Here is a 14,687-nt window from a genome sequence, read left to right as displayed (position 1 = left end):
GACCACCCACATATGTTTTCTTTGGCTTGGCAGCTCTTGTTGTGGTGTGAGCTGTGCCCCTCCAACTAAAGTATTGCTGCGTGTGTCCTGACCTATTCTCTCTTGTTTTTCTTCACCTTCTTTCATCTCCCCTATCCTTTTTCTTCACAAATCTGTTTTTCATTTTTTTGTGTTCTCACCTTCCAATACATTCTTCATTTCTCCTATCAATTTACTATACCACTCCCACCTGTTCTCATTAATCTTCCCTCCACTGCCTTCTATCTTCTTTTTCTGTCCCTATCCTTCCCCCTGTAACCTATCTCCCCCCTCTGCAGGGCCTTTGTCTACCTGAGTAACTTGCTGTATTCTGTGCCCCTGGTCCATCGAGTCGCCATTGTCAGTGAGAAAGGGGAAGTGAAAGGATTCCTTCGAGTTGCTGTTCAGGCCATTTCTGGTGAGATGTTTTCCATTATTTATACCTTTATGTATGTCTACATTTAATTTATTGCTTTAATACAAACGGTTGCATACAGCTACTGCTATTGCTAAATAATCCTATTAGTACATATCCAAACATGCATCTGTTGACTTCTTCCATATGTGCAATACATACATTTTAATTGTTGTGCTGTGTCAGAGTCTGATTACTATGAACATGAGACATTTTGACAGTAGATTTCAAATTGATTTGATGGGGCACACATATTTTATACCTTGGATAGGTACACTAAAGGGTACATACTGGGTACAGTGGAGGTGCCTGCGGAGTCCTTAGCCTTTTTTTTGTTTTGAGCTACATTTAGAGATAAGAAACAGTGACCTGCAATAAATCCCCCTCCTACCTCAGTCTACTAGCTAGCCTTAGTATCAAACTAACAAGAATAAAGTCATAGGTGCATAAAACATGCCAAGGCTGAGGTCAGAGACACTGAAAGACAGTCTGCCCACCGTGCGTCAATACACCTGGAATATACCACTAGAAGACTCGGGCTACTATGACAGCTGTACTGTAAGTGTATAGCCCTACCATGTATGAAATGTAAGTTTACATTATTCTGTTCTGTTTCAAAAATGCACAAACTGTGAAGGAACATCAGCAATAATCATCTACATGGATTGGGCTGGTAAACATTTTTGGGGTCTTGAATGCTTATTATATCCTAATGATGATAAAATCATGAATAAGTAACCTCTGTTTCCCTCAGTTCGTAAAAGAAGGGTATTTTATAATCCAGCCATTATTTATGCAAATTGATGCTAGCAACATTACATTTTAGGCTGGGAAAAACATATTTTCTCTGGGCATACGTTTCTTATATTGTTGAAGATTCCTCTAGTGGGAAAAGATAGCCTGTGTCACATTTTTTTTACAACATATTTTTGTTAAATGTTTAAAATATTGTATACAATCAATATACATTATTAGACTGTGTATATGGAAATGACCCAACGTTATTTCTTTGTTGTAGCTGATGAGGAAGCTCCCGATTATGGCTCAGGAGTCAGACAGTCTGGAACAGCTAAAATCTCTTTTGATGACCAACATTTCCAAAAGGTGAGAAAACATATCTTATCCTTCATTTATAGATATAATGTATACTGTCAGTATATATCCATTCTAGACATAAATAACCTCAAGACTGTGTGCTTCCTTGGGTATAGCAACCAGTTAGATTATCCCTTTCATATTTTGGTGACATGTTAGTAACTCTGGATGATGGGATATCCCTCTCTTGAGAACAGAGGAAAAAATGATGACGATTGTTGAAGATGTCACATTTCCAGAGGGGGATCAAACATCTGTTGAAGAGCCAAAGTGGACTTTGGATCAGGGTAACTGAGGAAATCCCCAAGTCTATAGATTGCAGCCTTCAAGAGCTGGTAGAAATGCCTATTTAGAAAGGCCAGGTGGGAGCTCCAGGTTACATAAAACTGGGTACAGACAGGAGATGTCTAAGATGAGGCTAGCTATCCCACGGCTCAGCATGAGAGCCCTGAGATTCGGGCCTATGGTGAGGTCGTTCTTAAGATCGGGGATCAAAATCTGCCAGATCCAGGGTGGGCAACACAAGGGTATGTCAGAACAGGATTGATTCAGGGATATCCATGGCTTGTGCTCAAAATCCTTACATCTTGCCACCATGCAAAATAGCCTGGTAATATTTCAGAGGGTCTGGGAACGCAACCCCACCTCTCAATTTGGGCATGGCAAGAAAAGGTATAGAACAATTGAGGGCCCAAACAAATTGTAGGAACTAGGAATTTCAATTTAAATGCCAGCATCAGGACATTTGTAGGTGAACAATCTTTTAATTGGTTAAAATCAGCAAACAAAATTATTTTGCCTTTCACAAAATGTAAAACATTCCTCTCAGGTTGTAAGGTTTATTGTAACCAATGTTAAAAAAAAAAAAAAAACTTTAGTCTGGGAAATTTTTTTGTGCTGGCAGCAGACTGACAGCATTCTAATTAGTAATTGGCCTAACACAGGGCTCAACAAAACCCAGCAATGGCGTCTGGAAATCACATCCTGGCGCCTGGGTTACACTGCAGCCGGGGGCGGGTTCCTCCCATGTGGCCCACCTGTGGGTGTGCGGACTAGCGTCAGGCTGGCCGATAATCGAGGCTGCGGCTTTGCGGCCTGCTGGAGCAGGATACACGCTCCTACGTGAAAACCAGAGCCCTCTGGTGGACAGTGCTGTGATGAGCGCGGCTTGCTCTCACTGCCTGTCCACCTCCGACATCATCTTCCCAGGTTGACAGCTGGGCTTGATCAGTCGCCCTTTCCTTACTGCCACTAAGTGGACGGGGAGTGCCGTCTATCAGTGCCACCTCATCAGTGCTTATCAGTGCCACCTGTCAGTGCTCATTAGTGCCACCTGTCAGGGCAGCTTATCAGTGCCGCCTAATCAGTGTCGCCTAACCAGTGCAGCTTAACCACTTAAGCCCCGGAAGATTTTACCCCCTTCCTGACCAGGGCCTATTTTGCGATTCGGCACTGCGTGAATTTAACGGACAATTGCGCGGTCGTGCGACGCTGTACCTAAACTAATTTGACGTCCTTTTTTTCCCACCAACAGAGCTTCCTTTTGGTGGTATTTGATCACCTGTGCGATTTTTACTTTTTGCGCTATAAACAAAAAAATAGCGTCAATTTTGCAAAAATAACAATATTTTTCACATTTTTTTATATGAAATCCCCCCCCCCCCCCCAAAAAAAAGTAAAAATCAAAATTTTTTAACATTTTGCGCCAATTTGTTTTTACCATATGTTTGGTAAAAAAAATTGGAAAAATCATATTTTGATTGATTTGCGCAAAAGTTATTGCGTTTACTAACAAAGGGAAAGATTTTTGTCATTTTTGTTGTTTTTTTTTTAACGCACAATGGCGGCAATCTGCGATTTTTTTTGCGGGACTGCGACATTGCGGCGGACAGATCGGGCCCTTGACTGACATTTTTGACACTTTTGGGGTTACCAGTGACATTACTGCAGTAATCAGTGCTATACATATGCACTGTTACTGTAAAATGACACAGGCAGTGAAGGGGTTAACTTTTTTTGAGAGGGAGGGGTTATGTGTGTCCCTAGGGGCATGATTCTAACTGTGATTGGCTGTGGCTTGAGGTGTAGGAACAGTGATCAACGGTCCTACATAGTAGAACCGTATGATCACTGTTCATACACAGGGGAGAATGACAGGCGGCTTGTTTACATTAGCCGCCTGCCTTTCTCCCACTCTAACGGACGATCGCGAGTGACACGCGCGGGGGGGGGGGGACGTGACCGCGCGGGAACGTGCCTCCGGCGGTGCGCGCTCGCTCCCTAGACCCTCACAGGCTAGCGACGTAGCCCTACGTCGCTTTGCCTGTGAGGGGCTGACTGCCGACGTAAATAGTAGTGCCGCGGTTGGCAAGCGGTTAATCAATGCCCATCAGTGCCGCCTGTCAGTGCCCATCAGTGCCATCTTATCAGTGATCATCAGTGCCGCCTTTCAGTGAACATCAGTGCAGCCTCATCAGTGCCCATCAGCGCAGCCTATCAGTGCCCATCAGCGCAGCCTATCAGTGCAGCCTCATCAGCATTGCATATCAGTGCTCATCAGTGCAGCTTATCAGCTCAGCCTCATCAGTGTTGCCTGCCAGTGCCACCTCATCATTGCCCATCTCATCAGTGCAAACTGTTTTTTTTTCTTTTCCATTTTCATTTTTTTTATCACTTAGCACCAGGCGTGAGATATTCTTATTGCCTGATGCCCCAGACATGTAGTTCTGGTCGGTGGGCAGCAGAATTCGAAAACTGGCTCCTAACTTTTTTTTGCTGGCTCCTAGATTCTTAGCAAATTTGTCAAGCCATGGTCTAACATACCCTTAATTCACTTTAATAGTCATAGTCAAGGCATCCTAATGGATATTTGTGAAATAATCAGTTGAGAAATATAGTAAAAGCTGAATTCCATTTTATGATTCATCTTTTTAGAAATAAATTGTAGTTTTTTGTACTGTAGTTTACTGTATTATTCTATATAGTGGCAAATTGTATTTTACTTTCATTTAATTTATGTAGCATCTGACAAATAGCCTGGAGTTTATTACATTAGATGTTCCCTTTCTTTATATTTCTGTGATTCAGTTCCAGGCTGAGACCTGTGTAGGAATGACACGCTCTGGTACATCGCAGGAAGAACTCCGAATAGTGGAAGGGGGACAGGGCCAGAACCCAGACAGTGGCCCAAGTGCTGATGAGGTCAACAATAACACTTGTGCACGTAAGTGAAATGTGTGTGTTTTGTCAGTACTTTACAAACATATTAAAGATTAATTGCCACTAATGCTTTCTGCAGTAGTCAGAAAACAGCTGAAAATAAAGGGAACCTGTCGGAATTGAAGCATGGGAGCTGCTGCTGCCAACTTGTTTTAAAATTGCAAGAGGTGTTATCATTATCATTCCATTACTACTTAAAGAGTACCTGTCACAACTGGGTTTGTGCATGGATCTGACAGTTCAGTCTTAAATTTTCATAAATGTAAAGGCTTACCTAGTTTGGACTTTTTTCCCCCGCATATTTAGCTTACTTTACTCTAACTGAGGATGTGTTGCTGCTCTGCTAAGTGCCTGACCCATGCTGATAACATGCTGTTTCCTGAGTGTGCATAACCAAATCACATGAAAGTTCCTTGTATGTAGAAGGAACGTAAACTGCTAGAGATCTATGTGTTTCATACTTTAACACCTATGTAGAAGCTGGAATATAATAGTTACATAGTCTGGTTAAAAAAAGACACAAGTCCATCTAGTTCAACCAATAAAAAGGGGAAAACAAAACAATAAAATGTTTATTCCTATATACACCACACCATACCCATAGTTGATCCAAGGGAAGGAAAAAAGAACTCCAGCAAAGCATGATCCAATTTGCTCCAACAGGGGGAAAAAATCCTTCATGATTCCCTGGATCAACTCTACCTATAAATGTTAGTATCCAGTTATATTATGTACATTAAGGAAATAATCCAGGGCTTTTTTAAAGCAATCTACTGAGCTGAACCAGCACTTGAGGGAGTCTATTCCACATTTTTACAGCTCTTACTGTGAAGAAGCCGTTCCATATTTGGAGATTAACGCCTTTTTTCCTCCAGATGTAAAAAGTGTCCCCTTGTCCTCTGTGATGACCTTAAAGTAAATAACTCAACACCAAGTTCACGATATATGGACCACTTACAGTATGTATTTATACATGTTGATCATATCCCCCCTTAATCTCCTCTTCTCAAGAGAGAATAAATTCAGTTGAGCTAATCTTTCCCCATAGCTGAGGTCCTCCTTGACTCTTATCAGTTCTGTTTCTGTTTTCTGCACTTTCTCCAGTTCCTCAATATCCTTTTTGTGAACTGGTGCCCAAAATTCCTCTGCCTATTCCAGATGAGGTCTTACTAATGATTTGTACAGGGGTAAAATTATAGCTCTTTCGCTGCTGTACATACCTCTCTTAATACAAGAAGGGACTTTGCTCGCTTTGGAAACCGCTGCTTGGCATTGCATGCTATTATTAAGCTTATGATCTAGCAGAACACCCAGATCCTTCTCCGCCATTGATTCCCCAAGTTGTACTCCACCTAGTATGAATGATGCATGCATATTCTCAGCCCTCAAGTGCATAACTTTACATTTATAAACATTCAACCTCATTTGCCCCATACTGTAGTTGCCCAATTAAATGGTGCATTGAGGTCGGCTTGAAAGTTGGTGACATTCTGTAAAGATGTTATTCCACTGCATAGCTTGGTGTCATCTGCAAAGACTGAAATGGTACTTTTAATTTCATACGCTTTATTTATAACTATATTAAAAGTAAGGGTCCCAACACTGAACCTTGGTGTACACTACTGATAACCTTAGACCAGGGATCCTCAAACTACGGCCCTCCAGCTGTTGCGGAACTACACATCCCATGAGGCATTGTAAAACTCTGACATTCACACACATGACTATGCATGATGGGAATTGTAGTTCCTGAACAACTGGAGGGCCATAGTTTGAAGACCCCTGCCTTAGACCATTCATAGTGTGTGTTATCAGCATGCAGTTAACTGGGCAGAACTATTGCACCTCAGCAGATCTCTCACTTCTGACTCTCAGCTCCAAGAGTCATCCTTAGACAGTATTTTTAGCTTAACGATGGGGTAAATAACCAATCACAAGTAACCCTGTGGCTTGATATGATAAGTTTCTTGCATAAACCTAACTGAATTTCCTGTATATGTGAGACAACAGTCTCATGTCCTGGCCATTTTTGCCAGATTAAGTGACGATCTTATATCTTTGGAATATCATTGATGCTGCTGGTCGCCACTGGCAAGAGACTTGATGAATGGGACAACATAGAAAACCTTTTAGTATACTAATGTCGACCCTCCCCTCACCATTTACCTAAGCTAGAAATTCCTGTTTATGGACCTGCTGGCAGACTGGAGTGCCTAAATGTGTGACCTCTTTCTGATATGTCAATGGTCTGGAACAAGTATAGACATCAAGAGGCAAAATGTACACATAGGCTCACTAAAAAGTGAAACAGTAATACATGTTCACAGTCTCAGAGCATGCAACTTTAAAAAACAATCAACAATTGCAGCTCTCATATTTCTACTTAACCCTCCTCTTGTGTTAGGGTCAAAACTGACCCGTTTTCAGGTTTTGAATGTCTATAAGTATCACATAAATTTGTTTATTGCATCAAGATTTTTTTATTTTGTCAGGAACCTCTATTTAAACAATGTAATAGAAAAATAATCCTTTTCACTAAATTATAAAATACTGTGGTGAAAATTAAGACGTTCATGGTGTTAGGGTCAATTCTGACCCAGTTATAATATAGGATTTTAGGACACTAATAAGTGCCAAAACTGAAATCATAAACACTCTCTCTGCTTAGTAAAAGTGACAGCCAATCCCCTCTCAACCCTGTGAGCTGTAGTTAGGGAGGGGCCTATCTCTTTTCCTGCTTGTCTGCTTCTCTAAATAAAGTGAAGAAACATAGGACAAATTCATTTCAGAGTTGCTGACTTTATTTTACCATTTTTTCAATTTGACAATGAAAGGTATGCTATCAAAAGAAAGGTCTAGGGGTCACACCAAAAATATTAAAACCAATCTTTTCAAGGATAAAGAAGCCTAACAAGGTAACCAAGAGGTAAGAAACAAATTTGATGATAAATAATTATTCAGAGGGTATTTTATGGCTGATTTTAAACACGGGTCAAAACTGACCCTAACATCATGGATAGTAACGGAATTCTAACATAAGAGGAGGGTTAAACAGGTTGCCTTTGAATTAGAATGGTTGGCTTAGCCTGCAAAATGGCTTCTGTTATTGTTTCTAGGTAATAGATTATTCAGTGCCTATTCTGTAACACGCTAAAAATTAATTTAACTCTCCAAAGAATTATATATTAAATGAAAACAGAAGTCCTGTAGAATAAAATCTTGACAGTTGCAAATTTGCTTATGTCATTGTTACTATATTATATTATATAGGATTTATATATCCTGAACAGTTTACGCAGTGCTATACAACTTGAGGGTAGACAGTACAAATACAATACACTTTAATGCAATAGGAATCAGAGGGCCTCACAGCGCTTTACAATATAAATGGAGACAAAACATTAACAATACAAAAGGGTTAGAAGGGCCCTGCTTCTGTGAGCTTTCAATCTAAGAGGGAGGGGCTGGTGAAACAAAAGGTAGCAACTGTGAGGGATCAACTGATTCAGGAAGTAGAAGATTCGGTTGTTAGCTGAAGGCAGGATAGGCCTCCCTGAAGAGATGCATTTTCAGGGATCGCCTAAAAGTTGACAGAGTGGGAAATAACCAGACAGATTGGGATAGTGAGTTCCAGAGGATGGGAAAGGCTCTGGAGAAGTCCTGGAGATGAGCATGGGAAGAGGAGACAAAGGAGCTCGAGAGCAGAAAGTCTTGGGAGGAGCAGAGAGGACAGTTTGGGTGATATTTGGAGATAAGATTGGTGATGTAGCTCGGGGCAGAATTGTAAAAGGCTTTGTATGTTATTGTTAGTGTTTTGATTTTTTTTTTTTTTTTGGGCAATGGGAAGCCAGTGGAAGGATTGACAGAGAGCAGTGGTGGACACTGAACGGTTGGTAAGGTGGATGAGTCTGACAGCAGCCTTCATGATAGACTGAAAAGGGGATAGCTTGTAAAGAGGTAGGCCAATGAGGAGGGAGTTACAATAGTCAAGGTGAGAGATAACAATGGAGTGAATAAGTTGCTTAGTGGTGTCAACAGTTAGAAAGGGGCGTATTTTCAAGATGTTTTGGAGGTGAAGTCTGCAAGATTTGGACAGTGATTGGATTTGGGGTTGAAAGGACAGGTCAGAGTACAGGAGTCCAGGATGACACCTAGCACCCTGGCATGAGTGGAGGGAATAATGGTTGTATTATTGACCTTAATGGAGAGGCGGGGGGGGGGGGGGGGGTGACACGGGCTGGAGGAAAAATGATGAGTTCAGTTATAGAAACATTTAGTATTGAGTTTGAGGAAGTGTTGTGACATCCATGCTGCTATGTCAGTTAGTAAGTTAGTAATGTGAGAGGAGGCTGAAGGAGTGAGGTGAGGAGTAGAGATAGATTTTTGTGTCGTTAGCATGAAGGTGGTACTGGAAGTCATGGGAGTTTATTAACTGACCAAGGGAGGAGGTGCAAATGGAGAAGAGAAAGGGTCCAAGGACAGAACCTTGAGCTACCCCTACAGAAAGAGGAATTGAGAGAGGAGACTGAAGGAGCGCTGTGTTAGGTAGGAGAGAGCAGAGTCTTGAAGGCCAAGAGAATGGAGTTTTTTGAGGAGGAGGGGATGGTCAACAGTTTCAAAGGCTGCAGTGAGGTGGAGTATTATGAGTATGGAGAAGTGGCCATTGGTTTTAGCAGTTACTAGATCATTAGTGAGTTTCATTAAGGCACTTTCAGCGGAGTGCAGTAAGCGAAAGCCGGATTGTAAGGGGTCAAGAAGGTTGTTGTCAGTGAGGTAGGAGCTCAGACGGTTGTAGACTAAGCATTCTAAAAGTTTTAATGCAAATGGGAGCAAGGAGATGGGTCTTAAGTTGTTCAGGCGGCTGGGGTCCAGTGAGGGCTTTTTAAGTATGGGGGTGACCAGAGCATGTTTTAGAGGGGAGGGGAAGGTGCCAGTAGAGAGGGAGAGATTAAAGATGTGAGTGAAGGAGCATAATGTTTTCTTTCAAATGTTTCTGTGAATGAATGATGGAGCTGTACGGACACACACCCGTGCTAAATTCAAATATGATAGGAGCTAGCGGGGAGAAGAACCCCCTGATTCTGTAAGTGGAGGGTTGGTTTTTTTGGGTGGAGGCTGCAGACTGTGACCATATTACAAGTTAAACCCTAAATATGGGTTAACACGAAAAATGAACCTAGCATATAGGATATCTCTCTAGCATTCTCATACTCTAAAAATTGTTTGATTGCTGATGTGTCCCTGTAAGAAAGATTTCTCCTCACTGCTCATGCCTGTGCTTCTTGTTTGCAATCCAGGAATGTATATTCATAGCAGGAATACATAATCAGTTCACTTTTTTCTTTTCTAGCCTCTCAGCAAGCTGCTCTACTTGACAGCCCAATTAAGGCTTCTCTGGACCTGTGTGATGGAGGTGGACATCCCCTGAAACTGGGCAGCATCTTCACCTTTAGAGTGACCGTCCTGCAGGCCTCGAGCATCCCTCCAGAATATGCAGACATTTTCTGCCAGTTCAAGTTAGTGACTCTGTCCTCAATACACTTGTCTGTTTCTATATCATAACAAATAGTCCTGTTTGCCATCTAGTGTGTTTCTCCCAGCAGTACAGACATCATCATAATCGCATATATTATTATTTTTTGATCTCCTATGGTGCATACAAACATTTATTATCAGCTGTTGTTAAAATATGTCAGTTAAATGTCATATATTTATGCCTAATTAGCACCATTAGATTTTAGTATATTTACTGGTCACATAAAGTTGATAAAATGATCCCTTACATTGTTAAGGGGCACATTTCTTTCCTGATGATTGGTTAAGTGTGTGATTTTTACTGAGACTGGACAAAAATCCTCAGCTGCAATGTACATTTTACTTTTCAGTTTCATCCATCGTCATGATGAGGCATTTTCTACGGAACCTTTAAAAAACACGGGCCGCGGACCTCCACTGGGCTTCTACCATGTTCAAAATGTAAGAAATGCCCACCATTCAACACACTCATGAGCAGATCTGTGATTGTATATGCCTTACTAAAAGCGATTAAGCAGATTGAAATGTTGTTTCTTGTTGCTGAAGGATTCTTATGGCTTGCACACACTATAGGAAGATCAGGCAAGAATTTTGGTCCAAAGAACTTTTGTACGATTGTCATATAGTGTTTCTACAGCCGACTCCGACCGAAAATTTCCAAAGGGACAAGCTCTAAATTTTTTTTCATGTGGGAACAGAATGAATTATTTTCGCTTAATGTGTACCGTTTTCGTACAATTTTTGTTTGAGAAAAATCAGAAATGAAAGCCTGCGCATGATCAGAAACAATAAACAACAAAAAAAAAACCTTTGTCGTACAAGAATTTTCGTGCAAATTTTCTTTTATCAGTTTCGATTTGCTGTGAAAAAAAAAAAACAAGGAAAATCGGACAATCGTTCACCCGATTTTCTTATAGTGTGTTAGTATCTTTTTAGTATCTAGTAAGACCTGCATGCAAGCAAATACAGCTCACTCCACCTTATCCACTGCATCAGTGAAATCTGCATCCCAACACACATCTTTATCACATCTTTTACACAGATTATCGGATGAATTTTCATCCATTTTTTGTTGCATGCTAGTTTGATAACGAAAGTTTCATATGAAAATTCTCGTATGACAGAATTCAACTTCAGAAGTGATGTCATGTGTTGAGTTGTTTTGTATGTATTCTTTCATTTCCAAGCATGCGTAGTCTTGCTCTTACGATTTTCTTTAGCGAAAAACTGTACTAATTAAACAAAATTGGACGTTGTGTTCACGTACGATAAAAATTTTATATCTTGAAGATTCAGCTTTTGTCATACGAAAATTCATAATCGGCTGTCTAAAGCACTTTAGTATACTAACGATCTAAAAATTGACAGATCGTTCGTCGGATGAAACTTTGTTTCCAATTTTCTTATCGTGTGTACAGGCTTTTAGTGACCTGTCTCCAGCACTACTCGGTATCAATATCACCTGTCAGATCTGCAGCCTATTACACACAGCTAACTCCGCAGGATCAATTTCACCTGTCATCGGCATTCCAACAAACTCGTCCCTGGAAGTTTTAGAGCTCTACCCAATTAGAATGACCAGAATTTGCTGTAGTGCTGGTAGACTTGCAGGCTACTGCAAAACTATAAAGTCACTTTAAGTATATAAATTAATTCTATCTTTCTGAACTCATGTTTACTTCTACATATTGTTTGTGTTTATAGGGTATACTTTTTGTTCTTTTTCTATGGTCCAAGTTGAAGTTTTGGAGGCACTTTAATACTTCAATGTGTTTTCTTATTGCCCCTTTGGTAGATTGCTGTGGAAGTGACACAATCCTTTGTGGAGTATGTGAAGACGCAGCCAATAGTCTTTGAAGTGTTTGGGCATTATCAACAGCACCCATTCCCTCCCCTGTGCAAAGATGTATTAAGGTAATTGACCCATAGTGCTGCATTGTAAAGATAACACTAGAGAATCAATAGCAGTGTCTGTTTATCTGCAGTGTATTATAATTAGTGAATGAGCATGCGATATGCTGACTTTATTTAGATATAAGGCAGGTGTTATTTGACATAAAATAATTTATTTTCTACATTACTTGTTTTCTACTCTTAGCTTTCTCTGCTGGAAATTACATTCGTTTGGACAATTGGTGATATTTATAGCTTAGTGAATTCAGCCTAATATGAAAAATTAGGAAACAGATTAACAGTCCAGGGAAAGTTTATAAAGTAGTGAATGCAACTTTCACCAAACATTCATTACAGGTGAGTCAATCACTGTCATTTAAAACACATTCACCACAAAGATACCCCTGCAGTGAATGTTTGATGAATGTCAAATTCACTTCTTTATAAAGATGGCCCTTAATACTGGATACATTAAAAATAAAACCTGAAAAAGGACATGATTGCTAAAGGACACTTTTACTGAAAGAAACATGGTGGTTGCTATTGCAAAAAGTACCAGTTCCACGGCTGTACCTTGCTTCAATACTTTCTATACACTGAACCAAAATAAGCATGCAGACTAGAAAGTCAGAAGGAAGTCTCCAGTTCTACATAATTGTACCAGACCTATGCCTCAGAAAATATTAAAGCCATTAAATGAGCATGACAGTCTGACAATTAGAACTTTATGAAGAAGAGGTTCAGAATTCCAGCCACTATATTCCTTCAGTACAGGTTTGTCTTTAAATCTTTGGGAAATACCTATTTTATGATAACTGTGCATCATTGCAGAGAATAAAATACCACCTGCAACTTTTAAAAACCAAAAACTCTCTCATTCACAGTCCCTTGCGCTCCTGCAGACGCCTCCTCCCTCGAGTCATGCCATTGTCCAAACCAGGTAACACACATATTTACCCGTCTTACCAGACCTACCAGATCTATGATATGTTAAGTCTATATGTTTTCTGCATCTGAAAAATAGGATCAGAAATATATATATATATATATATATATATATATATATATATATATATATATATATATATATATATATATATTTATATCCTACATTTTACAAATAGGAAAGGATTGTCAAAAAAAATTGAATGGAAGCCCTAAATGTTCCTTACAAATGATATACAATAGTTGCAGATTATTGTATTGACATATACATTTTTACTGTGATACTGCAGGCAGCAACATTGATCGGCAAGAACTACAGCAATTTCTGTTATCCATGATCCCATCCTTTTCTCATGTATATTTTGTAAAATGAATGCAGTAAAGCCAGACATTTTGTAGTTAATATGTATTTCATTATTATGTTTTAACAAATCATTTCTATTTTGTTTTTGCTTCTTTTCTACTGTGTATCACCTTTTGCTCCTTCTTTTCTGTTTACTGATCTTACAAAATCTGTGATTTTACACTTGACTATTGGCTCCCTCCTATGTTACCCTAATGGGTACCATTCCTAGGCCTGCACACGCCATTCCTTCCCCCAGCACTACATTCTACTTTTCATATGCTGAGTTCACTGGTTCCTGTGCTGTCTGCAGATGAAGAGCATATAGGTAGCTCTCTTTTAAACACAGTAAAAGGACAACCACAACAAGAGCTTTCGCTGTTAAGGATGGCTGGTGCTGTATTGAAGGCACAGAGACATGGTGCGTGTGGACCCCTATAGGGTCATTTACTCATTTTGATCTCACTGTGATTGTGTGTGTGCGCTGCATCTTTCCCTCATTTACTGTGTACTGTGTGAACTGTGCATGCGCTGCATACGGTGCCACTTGATTTTTTACAGTGCTCTTGAAACAAGACCAACCAATATAGCTAGGTATGGTGACTGTGCTCAAATACCTAACAGAAATGTTGTTTCAAAACCTGGGGAATTTGTTTAGTGGCCCTTTTTTCATATCAAGCTAACAAATTGAAGAAAAAGCTACTTACTTTTTAACAAAAATCTAAAAAACGAATCTGATCTAATAGTAATCAATGTAATATGATATATGATACACACAAGGTGTACTAAGCTGCGCTCACCTTAAAAGTGCAAATATGTGATAAATATTGACATTATAATTACCATATAAAGTGCATAGTGATAAATCATCATCTGATTACATAAATATTGATAATAAATCATAAAAACATTGTGCAAGATAAAGTGCATCAAAAGTTCATGGTGATAAGTCCCAATAAACGAATAAATGAATAAGGTACACTCTCCAAGGGATAAAAACTCTTCACATGATATATCTTCAAACCCTTCACCATACAGGCACCCAATGTGTGAGTGTGCTTACCAGAAAGCACAGACCCCTTATTACAGGGGGTCAATGCAAGCAGGGTAAATCAATGCGACCAGAATCCAAGTGTAAGAGACCAAGCCCCCTAGAGTAATCCACTTCACAACTGCCTGTAAAACCACAGAACTCCACACGCCTACCGGAAGCGTCCCCTTACA

The 14,687-nt window shown here is 40.0% G+C and overlaps 1 protein-coding gene across 7 annotated transcripts in view; it reads left to right on the top strand.

Annotated features, from left to right (window-relative positions):
* The window catches only part of KIF1A (kinesin family member 1A), a 234,155-nt gene that overhangs the window by 157,965 nt on the left and 61,503 nt on the right, over positions 1–14,687 (top strand). For all 7 annotated transcript variants that reach the window (XM_082249386.1, XM_082249385.1, XM_082249384.1 and 4 more), the window contains exons 26-32: positions 318–436; positions 1,452–1,537; positions 4,616–4,751; positions 10,098–10,263; positions 10,633–10,723; positions 12,078–12,196; positions 13,060–13,115. In XM_082249386.1, coding sequence (XP_082105512.1) covers positions 318–436; positions 1,452–1,537; positions 4,616–4,751; positions 10,098–10,263; positions 10,633–10,723; positions 12,078–12,196; positions 13,060–13,115 — 773 coding nt within the window. The remainder of the gene's footprint in view (positions 1–317; positions 437–1,451; positions 1,538–4,615; positions 4,752–10,097; positions 10,264–10,632; positions 10,724–12,077; positions 12,197–13,059; positions 13,116–14,687) is intronic.

This window comes from Pelophylax lessonae (genome assembly GCF_965119305.1).
Source record: "Pelophylax lessonae genome assembly, chromosome: 3".
In the NCBI taxonomy this organism is placed as follows: domain Eukaryota; kingdom Metazoa; phylum Chordata; class Amphibia; order Anura; family Ranidae; genus Pelophylax; species Pelophylax lessonae.
Note: the sequence above shows the minus strand (reverse complement) of the source record. Positions and strands in the feature narration are given on the sequence as shown.